The sequence below is a fragment of the Manacus vitellinus genome, unplaced genomic scaffold (genome assembly GCF_001715985.3).
Source record: "Manacus vitellinus isolate BGI_N305 unplaced genomic scaffold, ASM171598v3 scaffold_3_pilon, whole genome shotgun sequence".
NCBI lineage: Eukaryota > Metazoa > Chordata > Aves > Passeriformes > Pipridae > Manacus > Manacus vitellinus.
The window spans coordinates 40,813,668-40,835,992 of NW_021940535.1; the positions used below are offsets into that span (position 1 = coordinate 40,813,668).

The 22,325-nt window shown below is 38.2% G+C and overlaps 1 protein-coding gene across 7 annotated transcripts in view; it reads left to right on the forward strand.

The window, feature by feature from the left end:
* Positions 1-22,325, forward strand: part of SVIL (supervillin) — a 108,100-nt gene that overhangs the window by 43,887 nt on the left and 41,888 nt on the right. For 4 of the 7 annotated variants that reach the window (XM_018075312.3, XM_018075311.3, XM_018075310.3 and 1 more), the window contains exons 3-15: positions 2,718-2,809; positions 6,883-6,940; positions 7,059-7,210; positions 7,642-8,311; positions 12,648-12,731; positions 14,735-15,622; positions 15,955-16,119; positions 16,767-16,801; positions 17,870-17,931; positions 18,297-18,436; positions 19,178-19,273; positions 20,524-20,776; positions 22,295-22,318. In XM_018075312.3, coding sequence (XP_017930801.2) covers positions 6,933-6,940; positions 7,059-7,210; positions 7,642-8,311; positions 12,648-12,731; positions 14,735-15,622; positions 15,955-16,119; positions 16,767-16,801; positions 17,870-17,931; positions 18,297-18,436; positions 19,178-19,273; positions 20,524-20,776; positions 22,295-22,318 — 2,577 coding nt within the window. In that variant the 5' untranslated portion in view covers positions 2,718-2,809; positions 6,883-6,932. The remainder of the gene's footprint in view (positions 1-2,717; positions 2,810-6,882; positions 6,941-7,058; positions 7,211-7,641; positions 8,312-12,647; positions 12,732-14,734; positions 15,623-15,954; positions 16,120-16,766; positions 16,802-17,869; positions 17,932-18,296; positions 18,437-19,177; positions 19,274-20,523; positions 20,777-22,294; positions 22,319-22,325) is intronic. The other 3 variants (XM_018075313.3, XM_018075314.3, XM_018075315.3) reach the window with 3 other exon arrangements.

A 22,325-nucleotide genomic window follows, 5' to 3' on the forward strand; every position in this document is an offset into this window, starting at 1 on the left:
TGGAAAATGAGGGCATAGGGAAAACTATGAAGGGACTTTCACAAAGCAAATAACCTGTGATGCTGTGTAGCCCAGTGAGGGTTAAACTTAGGAAGTTTGTAGTTATTTAAAGAATTTTAGTGAAATCTACCAGTGAGCAAAGGTTGCAAGCCACCCTCTGTACAAAGGAGGAGGGAGCTCACATACAGGAAGAACTGGATGACCTTGAGGAGTAGTAGAAAAAGGATGTAATGTAATAACACTAAGTGCACAGTTGTGCATTGGGGGCTGATAAATTTTTCTGTCACTTGCAACTGATGAAAGCAAAACCTTGGCATATTAGTTTCTGACACAGGATTGAGCAGCCCATATAATATAGATATAAAAAGGCAAATGTGTTGTAGATCCCAGCATTCCTATTTTTGTAAGATACTGCTAAGACCCAGGTCTGGAATCAAGACTATCCAATTCTGGTCATGATATGCAGAAAAAGATGACTTAAAACTAGAATAAGCAGAGAACATTTTTACAGATAATCAATGAAACTGAGAACCTGTTTTGAGGAAGCTAAGTACATATGGGTAACTTCTGTTACAAAAAATAAGGAAGGTAAATAACAACACTGGCACGAGAATGAATGGATGGAAACCCAGTAAAAGACATTTAGACTGAGTTTTGATTATCTCTGGCTTCAGAGTCCCTGGAACTCCCTGGAGTGAACCTAACTAGTTTATAGTACTTAAGGATTGTTGAGGAATCCACAAGCAATCCAATAATCCTGTTCTTTTTAGAACCAGCAGGCTAGTGCCAGTCTTGATTCTGTATGATTTTACCCTTGGAAATTCATGTAGGAATGAGACATAGTGGTCGGTGTTAGTGCATAATTAATTTAAACAAGGCTTTTGCTGTATGAGTGAATGCTTTTCTGTACAGAGTCCCATGTTTATGGAAACTTAAGGTGCTGCACTGTCACAAGCATTATGGAAGCAAGTGGAGATGCTGCTAAATAAAGCACAGATATTCAAAAGTCATGAGCTGGGTCCCTCGACCCTTTTGTCTTAAGTAATCAAATTGATTTGACAAAATAAATTTGGGGTGGTTTATAGCCTTAGGCCAATATTATTTTCATTTTTCAAACTCATGCTCAGCCAAAAGGAGTAGAAACTGCTTTCAAGTGGGAACTGGGAATCTCTCCACCCAGGGTTCTCCAGAAGCTGTGTCTGTAAGAAAATGACATATTGTGAAACTAGTAAGAATCATGAGTATTGGCAGTGTGGGGTTAGGCATATACAAACGTGCTGTTAACTGTCTGAGTCTCTGCCCAGTGTCAGATGACACATGCACCCATTTTCTTGTGGCTGCTTTGTGCTATTTTTTTACTGTATTTTGGGTTTTGTTTAGTTCAATTACAGTGTTTTTGCCCAGTAAGGATACAGTTTTCTCTAATGGACAGCTTATTGCAGCTCTTCATCTTCTATTTGCAATTTTCTGTAGTGACTAACATTGCTTTTCTTGGCAGTACCTGGAATAATTTCTATAAGTGCAGTTGTTGGACACAATTTGCAGCAGGTGGCAGGGTGCCTGGATGTGACACAGCCCAGTTTCTTCATTGTCATTTCAAGGATCTTATTCTCTCCTCAATGTCCTACAAAGGAATATTATTTATAATCGATAAACCTACAAATAGTAATAGGAGTTAATGAAAAATGTTACTAGTCATTATATGTTAAAACTCTATCCAATGAGAAATGTTCTTTTGAAATAATGAGTACAGAATTCTTTTTTTCCTGTTTTTTTCTTTTCTAACCAAATAACTTTGGGGGAAAAGTGCTATTTAAAATCTGTCCTAGGAAGGATTTTCTAACAGTAAGACTGCATAGTTTTTCTTATCAGAATGACAGTAAATCATAGGGCACATCACTACCATGGCAAAATGAAGAGCCTAGGATCACTGTGAGGATTTTTATCTGTTACACCTGTCTACCCAATTTACTAAACGTTTTAAGACCAGTATAAATTTTCTTATACCCAGTTGAGATAGCTTAGAAGTCATAATGCCAGAATACAGCAGTTTGCTCTCTATTTTTCATAATCAGAGAAAAAAAATCTTGCTTACAAGGAGGAACACTTCCTCCCAAAAAATCTCTATAGACAGTTTAGTATCTACTTTAGACCATTATGACACCTACATTTTACAGTTAAAATGTGTATATTTAATGGACATATTTAAAGATATATTTTGTTTCACCTAAGTGAACATTTTTCTTGTTTTGAAAATACATAGTATAAAATTAAATTACCTGACTGATGCTCATATTAATGTATTATAAACCATGTAAAATCCAGAGAACAGTGCAGTAACAATAGGGCAGTCATGCAGAAGGCTGCTAGGTGGAGTGTACATACAGTACTGCATTTGATGACATATGTTTTAATATTTATGGAGAACCATTTGATACAGATTATTTCAAATGTAATTGCTTAGTATAGCATTTTGAAGGCAGTCTCCAGTCAGTAATTTAATGCAAAAATGTGTCACAGTCAGTTCCAAACAAGTTTCAAATTATGTTAGGTTTGGCTTTCTGATTTTCTTTGGGTTATTTCTTAGCTCATTCCTATGGAAAATATTTTCTTGCATATCTGTGTTAGGCTATCTTGCAGTAAATTGATTACATCTTGGCTTTACTTCATTTGTAGCAGAAATATCCACAGTTCTGTAAAACAGATGTTGCTTTCAGTTTTCAGAAGGAGTTCTCACTTGAAGATAAAGAAGAACTTGCAAACAGCACAAAGGATATTGATGCTAATCTCTTAGCAGTACTTCCGAAAGGTAAGTAAAGGAGATGCATTACTAACACAAGTGGTAATTTAACAGCATGTGAAGTTTAGTTTATGCAAGTACAAGGCACAGTTAAAATTACTCAGGCACAAATGTTTTGTAGATGAATTTTCTTTTTCATGTGAAGTATGCATAAGGGGTGAAGTAAGGGATGAACAACAGTGCTCTTTTATAAGGCCTTGCTATCTCTGCTTCATAAAGTTCAGCTTTGTTTACCTAGTTTTCAATAGGCTAAGAAGTAGTTGAAATTCAAAACTTCAGAGAGGCTTCTTTGTACAGTTAGATTAATCCTGAAATCAAAATATTAACTTGACTTGTAGTCATAGCTCTTTCCAGTCCCCTTGGTTGGTAGAATTATTGTGCTTGCATGACCAACTGACTACACTGAGTTTTTGTCTTACGTGCTAAAGGAGCTGCAGTAAGTACAGGCTTTGGTTTCGGTTTCTTTGTTCTTAAACTTCTGTCTTAATCTGAATAACTTCTGAAGAAAACAGCAGTTCCATATTTATCATTTGACACAGTTGAGGTAGAAACGAGAGTTAATTCTCTTGAATTATTTAGAGAAAATCACAGTATGCTTGAGTTTATATTCTGTAGCAAATGTTTTTGAAAGATTTCTGAATTCTATAAGAAATATTTCACCTTAATTTAAGGACTTTTTAAAACATTTTCATGAGGTGCACTCCAAATGTATTTGTTGGTTTTTATTCTGGGACAAGACATGGAACAATACTGCTTTTCCTGATTACTGGTGTTCTAAGGTAAATTTTGTTTGGAATATCTACACTTACCAGAATTAAGATGCCTCTTGGCAGTCTACCCTGGAGGGTATTCTACCATAGCATCCAGCTCAATAAAAATAAAATAAAGCCTCAGGTTTGGGGCTGTTTCTGAACTGTGGCTGTTCTTCCTCTTGCCCTTAAGTGACCACTGGTGCTTACAAATTGTGTTGCCATGAATTAATCTAGATAAGGAGCTTTTACTGTGAAATTAATTATTTTAAGCTTCTTAATCTTTTCCTGTGTGCTGAATCAGATCTTTGTATTACTTTTTAGGTAGAAGTGTTGTTACTGTTCTAACACTGCCATGGTGTAGTTTCTGATGGTCACATGGAAAAAACATCCCATGAACAGATGGAAATTGGTACCAACCTATTCAAATTGCAAATTAAAAAGGAGAAACCTGGTCACCTAAGTTTACCAGGGTCAACCAGTATCCTTGGGAGTGAAATGTCTCCAACTGGCTTTCATGTTTTGAAGTAAAATATTTTATTCATCAAAAAGAAATTATTAGAGTAGAAAAATTCCTGCATTTAATCTTTTTTTGGGTGGGAGGGGTTTGCTTCTTTTTCCTCACCTCATGAAAAGAAGAACTGCTTTTACAGAAAAACTCTGCAGATGTTGGCCAACTAAGCTGAAATTACTGTCTGTAATCCCAAGTGTTGAAAAAGTGTAAGGCAACATAGAGTAGTCCCATGCTATTTTTGTCCTATGTTGTTTGGGAAGGTGTTGGAGAGATTCTTCATGGGACCAGTGCTCTTTTTAGGACTGCAAAGTGGTAGTAGAATCTCTGGAACTTCAGCTAACATGTAGCCAAGAGGGTGTTGAGCTAATGCTTCTGGGAGTTCTTTGGATGTTCCACATTTCTTGTATGTAGACAACTTATGGTCACGTTTCCTTTTCTGGGGGTGGGGGGAAAGGGAAGAAGACTTTTGCTATTATATGAAGCTATGCTTTAGAACTTTACTAAAGTTGTATAAAAGATCTGTTATCTGATGATGGTTTTAATGACTGTATAAATTGGTGACTAGGGAAGAAAAATTATTATGATTTGGATGGAATGTCGTTTTAATAACCGTGAGCTTTAGAGGCCTATGTCTGAAGTGACAGAACAATTATGGGTTTTGTTTTGACCTTTTTATGTGTGTATAGCCAACAGATAGAACAGAAATACTCCAATAGCTAGAGGAGCACACTTAAACAGAAGTAGATTTGGGGAGGTTAGAGCAAAGTATTTATGAGAAATCATTTCCTTTGGTGTGAATCTGAAATGAAGGCTGGTTTCATAGGGGTGAGTTCTCTGTTCGTTACGGTTCCACTGCTAGCACAGCTTGAGTGGGCAGAGCAACAGTGGAAACTGCCCGTGCACTGAGTGAAAAGTCTGTGAAAACACAATGTAAGGGCTCATCTTTGCTTTGGTGTTGGTTCAGAATGCAAATTTTGCATTGCCCAAGTCCAGTTTCTATCCATGTCCAGAGATGTATGCTTGGAATTTACTGACTTTCAGTGGCTATCTTGCACTGTCAACTTGGTCAGTAGCATAAGCATAGACTTCAATCTGCTTTGCTGCAGATGCTGAACTGAGGCATGGAAGAGGTGTCCCCTGGGTTAGCTCAGGATGCCCTGTTAGCACTGTTAAGTATCTGCATCCTGAGCTACTCTGCATCAAATGTGTACATGTTAAATTTTTTCATGGTGTGATCACAATCTGAGCTAACCTGGCTTCAGAAATTAGGTTGGCTAGCTAAAGTTTGCTTTCTGTAGAAATACAGACTAAAGGAGTTGTTTTTGAGAGTGGTCATGTTCGTTTCTTTTCTCTGTTCATTACACATTCTCAGCAGGCATTCATCAGTAGCCTCAGACATTGTGTTCATATCTCATTCATTTGCATCTTTGAGTCACAATCAGAATATGTTCATTCTTGCTGATCCAAGACATTTTATCTGTAGTCCTAGTGGCTTTTCAGCACATAAGGCTGATATGACATCCAGTGTCAGTTGTATCTATGAGGTATGAGCACTGGTATTAACTACAGCAGACTTCCTGGATGTGTCAGCTGAGCTGAAACCCTGACCTAGCTATGCCTGTATGTTCTTGCAGTACAGGGAAGGGAGAGAAGGGAAGGTGCATCTGACCTTTAAAAGGGTGGTGTTTCAATAATGTTTATCTTGTAAGTATCTAGAGCAATGAACTCTGGTAGCAAAGAAGATAGATTTACTTCTGCAGTAGAGCAATGTCTGCCAGTCAGTCCTGACTCATCAGGCGTTTCTGATGGCAATCTCTGGCCAATTTAGCCGGCTGTAGATTTTAGCTTGCTTTGACTTTTTATCCCTGGGTCAACATGGTTAGAACCCCGGAGGTGCATTGCATCAGAATAGGTGCACAGAGCTTTTAGAACTACATATTTACCAAGGCAGTGATTCCAGGGGGTGGATGTATGTGCATGTGTGTGTGTTAGGTGCACACACACACTCATCCCCGTCCACTGCATCCTTTGACAACCTGGATGGTTTCTCTTCCTGGTGGTAAGAAGTCACACCACACTTGTTTACGTAGCAGTTACTGCTCCAGCGTGGTTTCCATGTGCACATACATGTCTATATATAGGGATTACTTCATCTATCATGCCTCCTCTTGGTTCACTACTGTTTGAACTGCAGCAGCTGTCTAGTAGCACATAACAGCGGCAAAAAGTTTAGAGGAAGTGAAGAAAAGTATGACCAATTTAAACTACAAGGGAAAGTTAGCAAAGTAGAAGGTAATTATCCATGCAGGAATATCATGACACTGTAATTTTCACTCTAGCAATGAGTCACTGGGATTCTTGGGATTTGCTCAATATAGGGGAGTGGAGGAAAGTAAGAATTAGGGGGGACACTGTTTCTCTTTAAACATAGTCAGTCCCTGACTTCTGTGTAGACAAGAAAAGCAGTAATTCCATACTACCTGATTTTGAAACAGGTTACCATGGCATGTGAGCTTGATCTCAGCTAACCAAAATACAACTTGTCCAGTATATGCTATGTCTTGAAAACTGCTAGGATACAATAGCAGATTCGAGTTCAGCTTGGAATAACCTGGAGGTGGTGATTACACCTGTGTGCCTAATGCACTTTTGACAACACAAGCTTAATAAACTAGGAAAACGAGGAAAATGCTCATTTCCTGATGAAAGCTATTTCAAAACTCTGAACTTTATTTTACTGTTCCTTCTTATTCTAAAGCATTTTAGCAAGTTTCTGAAACCTAGTAGCTTATGAACTACATAATCTTTTGTTGTCTCAGTTTCAGAATTAAGAAAACTGTTTGAACCAAACAACCGAGATTTTTTGGAAATGAAAAGGTAAAAAAGTCTTTGGCCTGTAAAACAAGACACGCAACTTGTTTTGTAACCTCCTCTTAGAAACTGTCCCTTCAAATTTTCAAGATGCCTGTTTTCACATTTTTCACATATTTTTCAGAAAAGAGAGAATAGCTAGACGCTTAGAGGGAATTGAAAATGATACACAACCTATGCTTCTACAAAACTGCCCAGGTTCAGTCACACACCGTTTACTAGAGGAAGATACACCAAGATATATGCGTGCGACTGATCCATACAGTCCCCACCTAGGTAAGCAGCATGTTGCACTCAGTCTTGCATTGCTGAATTACTTCATGTTTACTACCCTATCAGTTGTGCAGTCCAGTCCGTGGAAAAGAGTTCTACAGAAAAACTGTGTCAGGGTGGGGGTTTTTTTTGACTTGCCTTGTAAGTCTCCAGCTGTCTTATTTGAAAAAAGTTGATTATCCTTATTGTTTTAAAACAACAATGTGAGAACTATTAATTATTAAAGAGTTACTTCTTAAAGAAGTATTACTAATACACATTTCTTAATCATTTGTATGTGCTTTTGGAGACTAAAGTGCAAAAATATAATGTATCTATGCAGTCATTTTGATTTGTAAGAAAAGGGGAAGCTTTTAGTTCACTTGATTTGAGTGATGGGTGGGATACTTGGAGTTTTGGGATGGACTTGCTCATATATGTTGTACTTTTGACAGGAAGATCAAATGAAGAGGAGGAAACTTCAGATTCTTCTGTAGAAAAACAACCCAGATCATCCAGATACCGATCAGAAATCACAGGAGGTAACACAGAGCCCTTGTATAGTACAGGAAACATGGATGTCCAGGAACTAGAGTCAAAAGCAGAGAGAATAGCTAGGTACAAGGCAGAGAGGCGACGCCAGCTGGCAGAAAAGTATGGATTATCTCTTGATTCTGATTTGGATTCTGACTACTCATCCAGATATACGCGAGCAAGGAAAGATCCCGACAGTGGGGAAAGAAAGGGAGTGAAAAGTGAAAGGCAAGATGATGAAAACAAGGACTATGCCACCCTTTATTTGTCCAGGACTGAGACAAAGGGGTCAAAGAGTGTAATTTCTGATTCCAAAGAGTACTCCAGCCGTGAAGAAAAAGACGACCTCTCAAATGAAAAGAGTGCTAGAAAAGCAGATGATGACAGTGCCATTAGACAGGCTTCTGACCCTTCAGCAAACTTGGATAGTTCTGCCTCCCTTTCACTTTCTGTACGAGAATCTTCCTCCTATAACGAAGTGCCAATACCACCAAAGCAAACCCCCAGAGAGTCCCTTTCTTCACCAAAGCGGGCAGCCTCACCCATCCACTTGCAGAATGACCAGCCCTTGCACAGTAACAGCAGACAAAGGTAAGTATTATTTTTATTTTGTTTGTTTTACAGTGAATTCCTTTATCTTAATCACCTTCTGCAGCAAGGTCTACAGTACTCATGAGAATGTATATATTACCCCTGAAGAATGTATTTAGTGGCTGTATTGGCTCATAGTGTGCTTCTGATACAAGGAAGTGGATATATATTTCTCTGATTAGCTATGACCTTGGTTTCACTTTTCCTTTATAGAATTTTTGCTAAAATTAGGCCCTCTGGGGGAAGAAGTGGAATAACTGATGTTTAAGATATTTACACAAATTAGCAATTGAAGGAGTTATGTGGTTCTAAATCTGATTTTGTTTTTTTTTAATAACCTATTATAGCAAGCCTTTTAACTTTTTTTCATCTATATCCTGTGATTGTTTGGGTGGGGGCTTACAAGTAAAGGTAAGATGTTTCTCAGTGAAGATTTTAATATCTTCACGATGAGTCCTGCCAAAATAAACAGTTATCAGAGTTAAAAGCTGAACAGTGTCTTAGGTCAGTTGAAATAATAGTTGATTTCTTTTCATGATGTGAAAGCGTGAAAACCTTTTTTGAACTGTGATAGTCATTCTTTCAGATAATGTCAAGCATAGATGTGCATGAAGGGGCAGAGGGGAAAGTTAAAATTCCATGATGAATTGCTTCATATTTGACAAATTTACTACAGTAATAGGGTAACCAGATATTTCCAGAAGGACAAAAATTATTTTTCATTAATTTCACATTATAATTTCACAGTGTATTGTGAAAATGCTGTCAAATTCTTATGGTGACTGAAAACAATGCGTGAATAAGAACTTTTAAAAAGTATGATTTTCTCTATGTGTGATTCTTTAATTTCTAGGTAGATAGATGGATAGAAAATAAAAACCATAAAAACTTAAGTTAAAATGTTGCAATTAAAAATGATGTAAATTACAATGAGAACTTAATTGTAAACACATCTGCGTCATGCAGTGTTGACTGTTTCTAAGAAACTGAAACAACTGGTATAAACTAAACCATTTATGCTTTCCATAGAGCACAAGGGGACTCAATCCCCAGGTGTGAGAAATCAGGAAAAGAAGGCAAGAGACCAGCATGAATGAATTGATTTTAAAGGGCAGGAAGCAAATGCACAGGCAGTTGAAGCAGGGACAGGTATTATGGGAAGAGTATAGGGACACTGCCCGTTGTGTAGGGTTGGGCTTAGGAAGGCCAAGGCAAAGCTGAAGCTGAGCTTGGCAAGGATGCAAAGAATAAAAAGAAGGACTTCTACAGGTATGTTAGCCAGAAAAGGAAGGTCAAAGAAACCAAGACTGGCAGACTGGTAACAATGGACGAGCAGAAGGCTGAGATACTCAACTACTTTTTTGCCTCAGTCTCCAATGGCAACATCTCTTCCCACACTGAGCTCAGTGGTGCAGTTGACACTCCCAAAGGATGGGATATCATCCAGAGTGGTATGGACAAGCTCAAGAAGTGGGCCCACGGGAACCTCATAAGGGATTCAGTAAAGCCAAGTGCAAGGTCCTGCACCTGGGCCAGGCAAGCCCCAGTTCCAAATACAGTCTGTGGGATGAAGGGATTGAGAGCAGCCCTGACATGAAAAGCTTTGCAGAACTGGTGGATGAAAAGCTAGACATGAACTGGCAATGTTCACTTGCAGCCCAGAAAGCCAACCCTGTCCTGGGCTGCAAAAAAGGTGTGGCCAGCAGGTCAAGGGAGGTGATTCTGCCCTCCTACTCCACTCTCATGAGATCCCACCTGGAGTACTGCATCCACCTCTCGAGTCCTCAGCACAAGAAAGACATAGACCTGTTGGAATGAGTCCAGAGGAGGACCACAAAAATCATCAGAGGGATGGAGCACCCCTACTATGAGGAAAGGCTTGAGAGAGTTGGGGTTGTTCAGCCTGGACAAGAGCAAGCTCCTGGGAGACCTTATTGCAGCGTTTCAGTGCTTAACAGGGTCTTATAAGAAAGATGGGGACAGACTTTTTAACAGGGCCTGTTGCAATAGGACCGGGGGGAATGCTTTTGAACTAAAAAAGGGTATATTGAGACTAGATTTAAGAAAGAAATTTTTTACAAGAGAGATGATAAAACAGACAGACACTGTCCAGAGAGGAGGTAGACACCCTATCTCTGAAAACATTCAAGGTGATGTTTGATGAGACTCTGAGTAATGTGGACAAAATGACCTTTAAAGGTCCTGTCCAACCCAGACTATTCTGTGATTCTGTGAATAAGTAATAACTTAGTACAAATTGCTGACTCCATTATCTCTAATTTCAGATTCTTTCTGAGATGAGGCTTTGGACAGTATTTGCATAAAACAAGTTTCCCATAATTACTGTCATTTTTATCTTTTGAAGAAAATCATCTGCACCCATCAAGATAAGCAGCCAGGAGCTTAAACCTAGGATTTGGTCCCTTGTTTGGACACACATATAGGCAATAGGTGGTATTTTAAAGGTTGAGTTGCCAAGAGTTTGTTCTTTACTACCCTCAACACTTCCAGTGCCAGTGTGTACTCACTGGTGTGTTATTCAGAGATGTAACAATAACCTCTCAGAAACTCTTGTCCTTGTTTCTGCGTAGTAAAGAAGTCATCATCTGTTTCCATGCAGTCCATTTGAAGTTACTGTATGGTGCTGTTCTATAAGGCTATTTGCACAACAGAAATAAGGGCTAACTCCAGTTTTTCAGGTGACTGCTCTTCTGAAGTCAGTTCCATATTATATGGGCTGCAATTATTTTTTTTTTGTTAAATTTAAATTTCCTGAGTTCAAATTGAAAAACAAATGCAGCTTGCTTTGGAATACATCTGAAGGCTTTGTGCCTTCAGTCCTAAGAAGATTTAATAATTAATCCTGTTACCCATCACTGAGAAGACAACAAAGTGCTGAGAAGGTATCATTTGACATTGCCTGCATTTGGCTGCTGAAATGGCTGATTAACTGTAAATTCAAAATGTGGCTTGTGTTCTTCTGACTGCACTCTTCAAAGGATGAATGATCAAGTACAAATAATTGCTGCTTGGGCCATGCCCACTATAAAAATGTGCCAAAGTACACATTAAGAGAGGAGAAGGAAGTTCCCTCCCTTCAGAGCAACTACAGGTGCTGAGGCAGCTTCTGTGAAAGGGTTTTATCTTCTATTTGGTCAGTTCCATTAGGGATTCAAAAACATTTGGAAAAACAAAAGATGTTTCAACACTTGGTGTTTGTCTTTGTTCTAAGATTGATTTGGATACAGTGACAACTGTAGGTGAGTTCTCAAATTTAAACTTATTTGCAGCAAATACGCTGTTATCTTAAGAACAGTTGTTGATTTGACCTTTTTCAGTTATTTTTCTTTAAAGACCAACTAACAAAAATTGAAGTAGATTATCTGGAGCTTGATTTGGGATTTTAATCCCAAATGGCTCTACTGCAATGCGAAAAGTTCTTTCAGATGTACCTCCAGGTAATGGAAAGCATCCTGGACTCTTGTCACCCTAGGGGAGTAAGTTTGTAAACGTTAATGTGGCAGGACAGCCTGTGCTTGCAACGTTAAAAGTATTTGATGTGATCTACTGTTGCTGAGGAATTTTAGGTGAAGGGGGGGCATTAGGAAAGGATTTGAGAAACTGTATATAGGAAGTCTGTGAGCACCCTTTCCTGCAGAGCTTTTTGAGGTTTGTAGTGTCTTGTTTCTTTTTATGCTTTCAATGCCAGAACGGAAACTGAATAAAGTCAGGATTAAATTAGGGGTCACTTTTTTCTTAAACTTTTCCTTTCCCAAGTCACCTAGTGATGCAGCATGTTTTACTTGTGCTAAGTAAAGCTTTTGTGAGTAGGATTACAAGAGGAGGGAGGAGTTCCAAATGCTCCCTAGAATTTCTTAGGAAGTATGATGTAGCCATCTGAATTTTTAGCTTCATTGAATTCCTGTTACTACTTTGTTTTGGATGCAGCAGTCTTTACCACTTTAACCACAAATTAAATTAATGGTTTTAACACCTTTTTCAGATGTCTTTGCACAAACTGACCTGCAATGGCAAAGGGCAAAAATAAGGTGTAGTTGCTTTCACTTCTGAAGTTTTGGACAATGTACACTTGGTAAAGTTACTTTTGCAGAATCTTTACCATTTAGAACACTTTCTAGATCTCTGTGGAATTAATATGATAGTTTGTTTCACAGTTTACCGCCTTTGAATTTGATTAGTGTGCATTGCTTTTGTTTTCTTGAGCAGTCCTCTGCAATTGAGTAGATAGCAATAAAAAGCAGTGGGAGGGAGGATCAGGAGAAATGGGAATATGTGTTGAGTTCTCAAAGTTACCTGAAGTTCTGTTTTTCTGTAGTAGTGCAGGGAAAGCAAAACCTGAATGGTTTCTTCAGAAAGATTCGGAAGGGGACACACCTTCACTTATCAGCTGGCCCTCCAGGTATCATAAAACATAGCTGTGTGGCTAACAATCAGATTACAAACCTCCCCTTTATTTCCCTTTACTCTGTATTCATTTAACACTTGTCTTTAATTTTCCTTTAACAGCAGCAAGTTAGAAAGTGTTATTTCATGTGGATAAAGAGCTGTTGAAATTTTTTGAAGCATCTACTTTTATTCTAACTTATGACCAGTTGGTATTTTGATGGAGTACAAATGCCCCGAGCTTCTTCCACAGCTACTATCATTCTGGCTTCCACTAAATTTTATAACTTCTTATTTGATCCCACTTTGTACTCTGCAAACAGCAGATTTGTATAACATACACCAATCCATCTTAGCATTCCCTACAACTAATTCCTTCAATTCCAAAAGAGATGGTACAAGAGAGGTAAAAAAAAAAAAGAACTATAACTGGAAAAGTAAAGCAAGATCTTGATCAAAGCTACAGGCAGCTGCTTTCTTCCGATTTGGTAACACATACAGTGATCCCACCATGAAAAACATTGTAGGAAGACTCTTTTTCATGTTTCTGATTAAAGTAATTCTTATAACCCAGTACTAATACCAGCATGGATGTTCTGGGGAATGCTTGGTACATGTAGTTAAAAAAATACTTTTTCAGACTTATACTCTTCCTGTGCTTAAGTAACTTTGAGGAGTTTCCCTGATAAGTGCATCAATCCTCAGAGGTAAGAAGCACCAAAATATTACAAAGATTGGTGTTTAAGATAACTTTGGGTATCCTCAATTATCCTCTTAGATAATTTACCTCCTTTTTTTCCTAACTTTTCTTTTTTCATAACTCAAACTCCAAAAAGTCTGTTGGTAGCAAGCCTGGAATTGCACATACTTCGAGCTGGATTACTTACTTTCAATTAGGGAGCTAGTATCCCATTTTATTTGAGTTTCTCTCCTTCCTCAGAATTAAAATAATTTTTTATACCCGTTTGGGAGGGGAGGAAGTACAGGGCTTTCATTTTTAATACTGTGTGTGTGTTATCTACGAACGCCCTGTAAGCTGTCTGAGCTCTTGGCGAGGCTGTAAAACTGCTGGAGAGCTGCCCTGCAGTGACAGTCACAGAGCAAAGGCTACCTCTGGCTGCACGTGCTTACCTTCCCTTGTGCTGTTGCAGTCATTTTCTAAAGGTGAAATATGACTGTTTTGCATGGATATTACACAAGTCCAGAGGTGTTTCTAGAAAACACACTGAAGGTAACTTTTGGGAACATTCCTGTAAGTTTTTGCATGTTAGAATGTAATGAAACCTTTTAAAATAGAAAGCCTGTTTTGGTTTCTAAATCCCTTTCTTCTCTGCAAGGTCTCTGAAGAGCAACAGCCATGCCATAGTTTCACTTTGGACTTTAAGGCTTGCCCTTTCAACATTTTTTCTCGCTACTGAAATAGGTTACACTACATATAACATTTTGGGTGTCTTATATGATACACAAAAGCACAGGTAAACCAGTCTCTGGCAAACCATCTGAAAGATTGGATGGAGATAAGATATTTTTCATCTCTTTTTCCAATGCAGCAACGTCTTGATATGACATAAGCTGCCCAGTGTTTAGACATCTTCAAAAATCTGACTTCATACATGATTGCCAGCAGAATTTGCAATTTCAGGCTGAACCACACACTTTGATAATATAAAATGCGGTTTTGATCATCTTGTTTGTTTGAGACTATGGGTATGTGCTATTTGACAGACACAGTTGTGATCTCATGGGAACATGCTGTATGTTTTCAGAGCTTGCACAGTTACCTTCTCAGGAGTCATGCATGTTCGAGGGCCTGTGAATCCCTGAAGTGTTTATGAGCAATATTACTGCTAAGATTTGTGGGGAGGAAGGGGTTGCATCATAAGATTGCTTTCTTTTATGTGTTGATTTTTTTTTTTTATTTTAATACAATGTTGCTGTCTGTACCCTCAGTAGGTATCTGTGTTCCTTTCCAGATTGGGTATTGCTGTTCACAGCTTTAATCCTTTTTCTTTCTTAAAGAGTAAAAGTTAGAGAGAAATTGGTGAAAGAGGAAAGTGCTCGTGGAAGCCCTGAACTTGTCACAGACACAGTATCTCAGAGAAAATCCCATCCAGTTCCAGCCCACTACATGCCTCTTCAGACAGAAACGTCTGCCTTTGATAGGGTCATAAATCAACCCGTCAGTTCCGTCCGCCAACCAATACATGGCTATATTCAGCCTGCTGGCATTGCTCACACAGCTCAGCTGATGGCAGCAGAAGAACCAGAAAACATCCCTGCTGGCAGCCTCCTCCCACCAGACAGTGTTAGCCTCATAACAAAATCGTCAGCAGCCACTGCATCAGAGGGTGAAAAGAAAGAAGCACCCTGTTATGGAACAAAACCTGATGAAGAAGATTCCTTGGAGGGTGATCAGGCTTCCAAAGGCAGAAGACCAATTTTGCCATCTGAGATTCGCAAGCAAGGGAAGAACCATGAGGGCCTCTTCGGAGGAGGAGAATTAGATACCCCTGTGGGGAGTTCCTCATTCGCAAGCAAGCCGAAAGTTAACTCAGAAGTTCAGAGAGAGTTGGAGTGCAATAAGAGGCAGGCCCCCGAGCAGCAGTTTAAGCCCCCTGAGAACATAGAAAGGAGCGAAGCTGTTATGTACATACAGAGTGGATCTGTATTGCAGCCTGCCAAGGCAAAGGCTCCTGTTTGGAAAGTGTCAACAACAAAGCACAAGGTCCTGACTCGCTCAATGTCTGACTATACTGTGACTCCTAAGCTAGAAGCTTTTAAAAATAAGGACAGCATGGAAGCAAATCCACCAAATGGTGAGATTGGCATGGTTGACACGAAAGTCTCTGTTGCCCAGCTCCGTAATGTCTTTCTGGAGAGTGCTAATGCCAACAAGAAAACGGAACTGTAGGTGACATTTCAGTTGTATTTTCGTGTGAAACTTGCACGTCCTTGGCAAAAATTACACACACTCAACAGCAGTTGTGTTCAGCACTTAAAGCACACAGCTTAGCTCTCACCAGTGTGTATTGGAGGCTGAGATGGTTTGGATCCCGCTTTTGTGCTTCTGCTTGCTGGTGCAAGTTGTGATGTGGGGTAGCTGGAATGTGTACGTCCATGCATGTTACCGGAGGAGCATGCAGAGTGGTCTCCAGTGAATTGTTGAGATGCTTACATCTATGCTTTACTTCTCTCTCCTGTTTTCTTTCCTATGCGCTCTCTGTCGTGCGATCTGAAAGTGAATCTCGGTCTGAGATGTCAACGGCAGGTAGTACTGTGTCTGCCAATGGTGACCGTGGGCCACGAAAGGCGAGGCGCTATTTTACTCCTGGTGAAAATAGAAAGACTTCTGAGAGGTTTAAAACTCAACCTATAACATCAGCAGAACGAAAGGAGACAGATAGGTAGGCACGTATGTAGCTCTGTGTAGCATTCTAGTGCAGGTAGACATGAACAAGCTTGTGAAAAGATTTGTTCATTTATTAGCACAAACATTTTGCAAGGTTATTGTTTCTCTTTAAAAACAACCCAGTATTTGTTATAGCTCCTTAGAAAATGAAACCCAAAACACCCCTGACAAAACCAATTTGTTGCAAATTCCTTCCGTGTGAAATGGTGAACAGTGAATCATCATAATGGTGAACAGTGAATCATCATAAAGTACTGTAGCTGTCTGGTTCTGTCTAATAAATGCTTTTGGTTTTATATAAAGAGTTTCCATCTATTCTGCTTTATCATTTACCCTTTTTGTAAACTACCAAAGCAACCTATTTTATGTTAAAAGAGCTGGCAGCAAATCTTAGACTTTTATCTTCTGCAAAATGAACTAGAAATCATTTTCCTTCACTGTATTTAGGTTTGCTTGCAGTTGCTTGCCTTTATGCTTTACTAAAGGATGTTCCCAAGTGGACACTGTTGAAACTTGAAAAATAGATTAATTCTTGCCATTCTTAAGACTTTTGAGGTCCTGCTACTTCAGACTGAATTTGAATTTCATTTTTGATGTCTTGTTTCAAGCTAACTTTTTTTCTGTTTGATAATTTTTCACTAGGTCAATTTTCAGTGCAGAAATACCAACTGCTGAAGGTAGGTTACTGTACTGTTTTCTAAGGAAGAAATGGGAGCAAATGTATTTTTTGTTTTAACTGAAGAACTGTTTGATAATGCAAACAAAATACACTTGAAAATAACTATCTTTAATGTGAAGTACCAATTTTCTTTGGACCATGTCTACTACAGACTTGATTTCAAATTCATTTAGGGCCACAAGTCTGTCTATGGATCCCAAATTTCATATGGGAGTTGGAGCAGGAATGGCTTGACACTTTTCAACATAGTGGGGGTTGGTTTTTTTCCTAATTTAGACAATAAATAACCTAGTTGTTGGGAAAAAAATTTTAATCATCAGTCAATTTTAATCAGTGGTCTAGGACTAATAGCTAAAAAAAAGCCTTTAGTATAAAGAGGAACTAATGTTGCTAACTTGTTTTCTGGCTCAGGAAGTTGCCAAATGCAGGTTAGTAAATTATAGAATTCGGTCTGCCATCTTGCTTCCCTTTCCCTCTTGTCACCCTTGGCAAGTCTGGCATAAATTAGGTAGGTAATCTCATGAGTAGCTAAATTTAGATTTAATGCCTTATGCTATTTGAAAGCTGATATTCTCTGCAGCTTTGAGATGCTGGCTCTTGGATCCTGGAGGATGCTGATTTCAGCTCCTGAGGATACCAATTGAGCCTCTGAGAAATGGGGACATGAGGTGGTAATCAGAATGGTCAGTTAGTATAAAATAAATGTTCAATACTGTTCACTGACCCTTAAGGCAGTCTTTAAGTATAATTATTTTCTTAGTCCATGTGTTATTGTAGACTGATACAATAAGTTTGATTATTCATAGAAGTTTGTTTGGTTGACTTGAAAGGACGTGAACTGTCCTGAAGACAACTCTTTTGCAAATCATTTCAAGAATTTTCCTCTAATGCAGTACATGTAAAAACAGATAAAGTTTACACAGCTGAGTTCATGATAAGTCTTTTGTTAAATGGGAGGAACAGCCAGCTTATTTGCTGGTTTGCAATCATTTATTAAAAAAAAATGTATTTAATATGAGCTTGATTCACTATGTTCAACATCTTTTTTTTTTCTTCCTTTGTGTAGATGAAGAAAAATTGGATGACCGAGCCAAACTAAGCGTGGCTGCAAAGAGACTGCTTTTTAGAGTAAGTATTGCATTTTCTAAATAAAAGACTGAATTAAACATCTCATATACAAGATGCTGAAGGAACCCAAAGTGCATTAAAATGAAGTATAATGCAGTTAACCACGCCCAAGCTACATAACTTTTTTTTTCTTACTTTATTCCCTGCCTACACAGTAGACCTGTTGCTCTAAAGCCTTCTTGTCATTTAGAGAGAGGTGTGTAGTTAGTCTTAATTCCGTGATGCATACTGTGCAATTGCATCCTGCTTTTAATTCAGAGATGGGCACTTGGGAACTTTACTGCTCTGCATGCAAGAAAGCTGAAAAGAAAGTACTGTTTTAGAACTTTTCATCCGTGGCTTAAATGTAACATATATCCTCTTAGGAAATGGAAAAATCATTTGAAATGAAAAATATTCCTAAACCACCTACAAGAAGTTCAGCGGTAGAGAGAAGGCTGCGGCGTTTGCAGGACAGATCTCACACACAACCAATCACCAGTGAGGAGGTGGTCATTGCAGCTACGTAAGTGTGTTGGCTCTAACTCTGGCTCCTGCTTTCAAATCTGGGAATAAGTTCCATGTCTGTGGTGCTTATAACTTTGTAGCAAGGAAAACATTTATTGTTAAGGGCCTTGACAACCACAGGGGAAACTATATTGAAATTCCTTTTTAAATGTAGAGGGACTAGTAAAGCATAAGTTATATGAACTGTAATTTGGCAGAAAGTTTAAGAACCTGTGGATTAGGTAAACGAGATTAATCATAGCATTGTTTCATAACTCAAATGAAAAAGATACTTTGCACTGAGGGAAATCTGCTCAATTTCTTATGGAATGTATATGTATTGGGGAAAACCTTTCACATTCTGAAATCTCAAATGTACTTTTTGGAAATGCATTTCTTCCACTCCCGTCATATATCATGACGTTTTCCTGAATAAGGGAAAATCATTTTTGGGGAAAATTAAACAAAGGTGAATGGATGTTCACCTAATGGTCTACTAAAAGGTAGCTTACATTATGGGTAATGAATAAGTTCAAGAGACAGCATGTTTGCTCTTCTAGGCTTTTGGTTCTTTCAAAGTATTTGAAACTATTTTGAAAATGTCGCAGCAGATAGTTAATTAAAAATCACTGCTGTTTGGTTTTTTTCTGTTTTGTTTTGTTTTGGTCTTTTCTGTAGTTAACACTTTATGTATTGCTTTTCTTAATGCTTTTTTCTTCTCTCTCCCTGTGAATTTTCCCTCCTTGGCAATTCTTTAAAGTGAAACTACCCCTGCTTCACGTTCTGTGAATACCCACACAGTAGTGACAAGAGTACCTAGTCCCACTGTAGTTAAGAGCACTGTACAACCTACCAGGTACTGGGGGGGTAAACATGCATGTTACATGGAGCACAAGATTCTTCAATAGCAGATGCATCTTTAAGTCTTGAATGCCTTTTCAATGTGTCAAGTCAATACTCATTTCAAGAATATTTAAAACATTGGTCATTTATATTTGCATGATAAAGCAATGCAGCTTTTTTTTGGTCAAGCATCTGTTTTTAGGACCCTTCTAACCACACTTACCCACTCTAGAAGCATATTCGTCTTTGTGAAAGAAATTAATTTGCATGTGAGCAAACCCAGCAGAACTCTCTATGCTCTTGTAATTTTTTTTTTATGGTAATGTCATCCTCAGATGAAAATAACAAAGCTGAGTGCTTGATTTCACAAGGAGTACATGTCCTTTGTCTGTCTCTACATATATATTTTTTTAACTTGCAAAATTAAAGGAAATATAAGAAATTGCACCACCTATAGGTAAAGTTGCAGAATACTGTTGCCTTTCTTAATGAGAGAATTTTAGCAGAGAGTATGACAGGAAAAAAAGTTAGAGAATACTGCTAATTCCATAAATGTGGCCGAAGATGAACAATAAAATATTTTATTGTAAAGGTGAATAAAATACATTATTGTAGAGACAAATGCAATTACAGCTTTTATGAATGAACTTCTCTGCCTTCAGCATTGGTCAAACAATCTACAAAGTCAAACTATGTTCCAAAACTATTTTTTGTTGTTGAGTTACCCCTGATAACTCAAAACAAAAGACAGTCTGAATTCTGTTCCACTTCAAATTATAAGAGGCATTGCAATTTATGCTAACCTAAAAGCAGCACTAACTTGGAGTTTAAGTCTGTCCTTTAAATGTTTTGATCATATATGGTCCACAAGTTACTTTCAATAAAATTGAACTTTACATAAATTGCACTGTAGGACCTGTGTTTGTTCTACAGCAGGCATCTTAAATGTCTCTCCATAGCTCCATATTCTGTATAAAGAGATTGTCTGAAAAATCTCTCTTCAGTCTTGAAGTTCCCCCTTTAAAAAAAAATGTTGTGTCCTAATCAAATGAATTTGTGAATGAAAATTTAACTTTTTTTTTAAATCTCCAGCTGTTGAATTAGAATTCATCATGCCAATGTTGAACCACTGCATACCCACTTAGGCTGCTATATTACATTGGCTATTGTGCTTCACGTGCAGTTCTTCTGCTTCTATCAGGTTGAGATTTTAAAACTGCATAGCGGCTTCTTCAAAACTAATTTCTAGTTCTGTTTCTTCAGCTTGCAGGCATCAGCACAACAAAAAATTTTAGCTAAAGAGGAGATAAGAGCAGCCAAAGAGGCAATGGGGCAAGATCAGTCTGATGAACCAGATTCTTCCACCTTAAGTTTGGCAGAAAAGATGGCTTTGTTTAATAAACTGTCTCAACCAGTATCCAGGGCCATCTCCACAAGGAATCGAGGAGATCTGAGGCACAGGAGAATGAATGCTCGTTACCAGACTCAGCCAGTCACTCTTGGAGAAGTTGAGCAGGTAGGTGACCTCTTAGCTCTTTTGCATTTGTTTTTTATTTTGTTTTGGGTTTGTTTGTTTGTTGGTTGGTTTTTTTGTTTTGTTTTGTTTTTTGAGAAAACAGCTTCAGTGTGAGATGCTGTAACAGCTGGCCTTTCCTTTGCTTTGAGCTACACACTGAAGAAAGAGCTTGTCAGGAAGCAGACTTCTGACATTGAGGAACAACATCCCCTAACTGTTTAACTTTGTTGGAGTGGTTTTCTTCTTTTTTAAAGTAATTCAAGTGTATATCATCTTTCTGTTTGGTGCATGCTGTACCTTTCACAGTGTGTGTCTTTTCTGGTAGATATTACTTGTCTTCTAAAAGTAAATTCCTGATCAAAGGGGTAAAAACTGTGACACACATCATTGTGTATTTTCAGCGAATTTTGGAGCTTTGTAATGTGCAGCTTTCAGGCCTATTCCTGAAAGCACTATATATTTCTGTTATTAGTCAGGACATATTCTGTCATTTTCCTCTGGGAGGGGGCCCTGATTATTATCCTAATTTTTTTCTCTAAAAGCTGAATACTTTTGAAATTCAAAAAGTCATGGTCAAAAAGAAATTTTTTAATGTGTGCAATGGAATTGGGCTTCTTGTTCTGGAATCCTTCATATAATTGGAACTGCAAAGGAATGCCTTTTTAGTGAAGCCTGAGCATAAGGTGGCCCAGCAGTGGTCTTTCAGAGCTGATGACAATAGCAGAAACATCAGTCTCTTAGCATTACAGCTTCAAAAGAAATCACTTTAACAGTAAAGCACAACTCCTATGCATGTCGTATTTCTAGGGATTTGGATCAATCCGAGTTCTCTTTCTATATGCTTCATCCATGATTATATGTTTTCCATATTATAATAATAGAATAGTGGGAAGGGAGGATTCCTCTAGACTGATTGGTGCAAATCTGTACAGATACATAATTGTACTTTACACCTATTTTGCTCACACTTAAAGTAGTAATAAGTGTTTTGACAGATTTATTTTAGCAAGATTTCCAGACCATATATAGTCCTTTTTCCATCCACTTTCTATGTGCCAATCACTGTCACAGCCTGGCCTCTTTAATGACTGTGTCACTAACTTCTTTGGGGCCCAGGAAGGTGATCAACAGAAAAGGGCTGAAGCAGATGGGAAAGAAGTGACAGTCACATTACTTTGTCAGACTTTCAAAGAAAAAAACTTGCTCTGCAAGCAAGGAAACTCAGAGGAAGCATGTTTTGTCATCTCTTTCTGAACCTAGCAAAAGAAACCAGAGTTGACTCTGGAACAAGTTCAATGAGAGTGTATTTTCAAAAAGACTTCCTATAGTGAACTGTTCATTTGGAGTGTTGGGATGTTTTGAGATGCAGGTATGGTTTTTCTAGGAAGAAACAAAAGAGAGCTATCAAAATAGGTTACTAGAGGTTACTTTCCCAAAATGCATAATTAAAAATGTAGATATCTTGTAATTAAAGCTGAAGTACTTTTCTGATCTCCTCTAAATTTCTAATTCTGATAGATGCAATGGAAAAAAAATAAACTGGTAACTA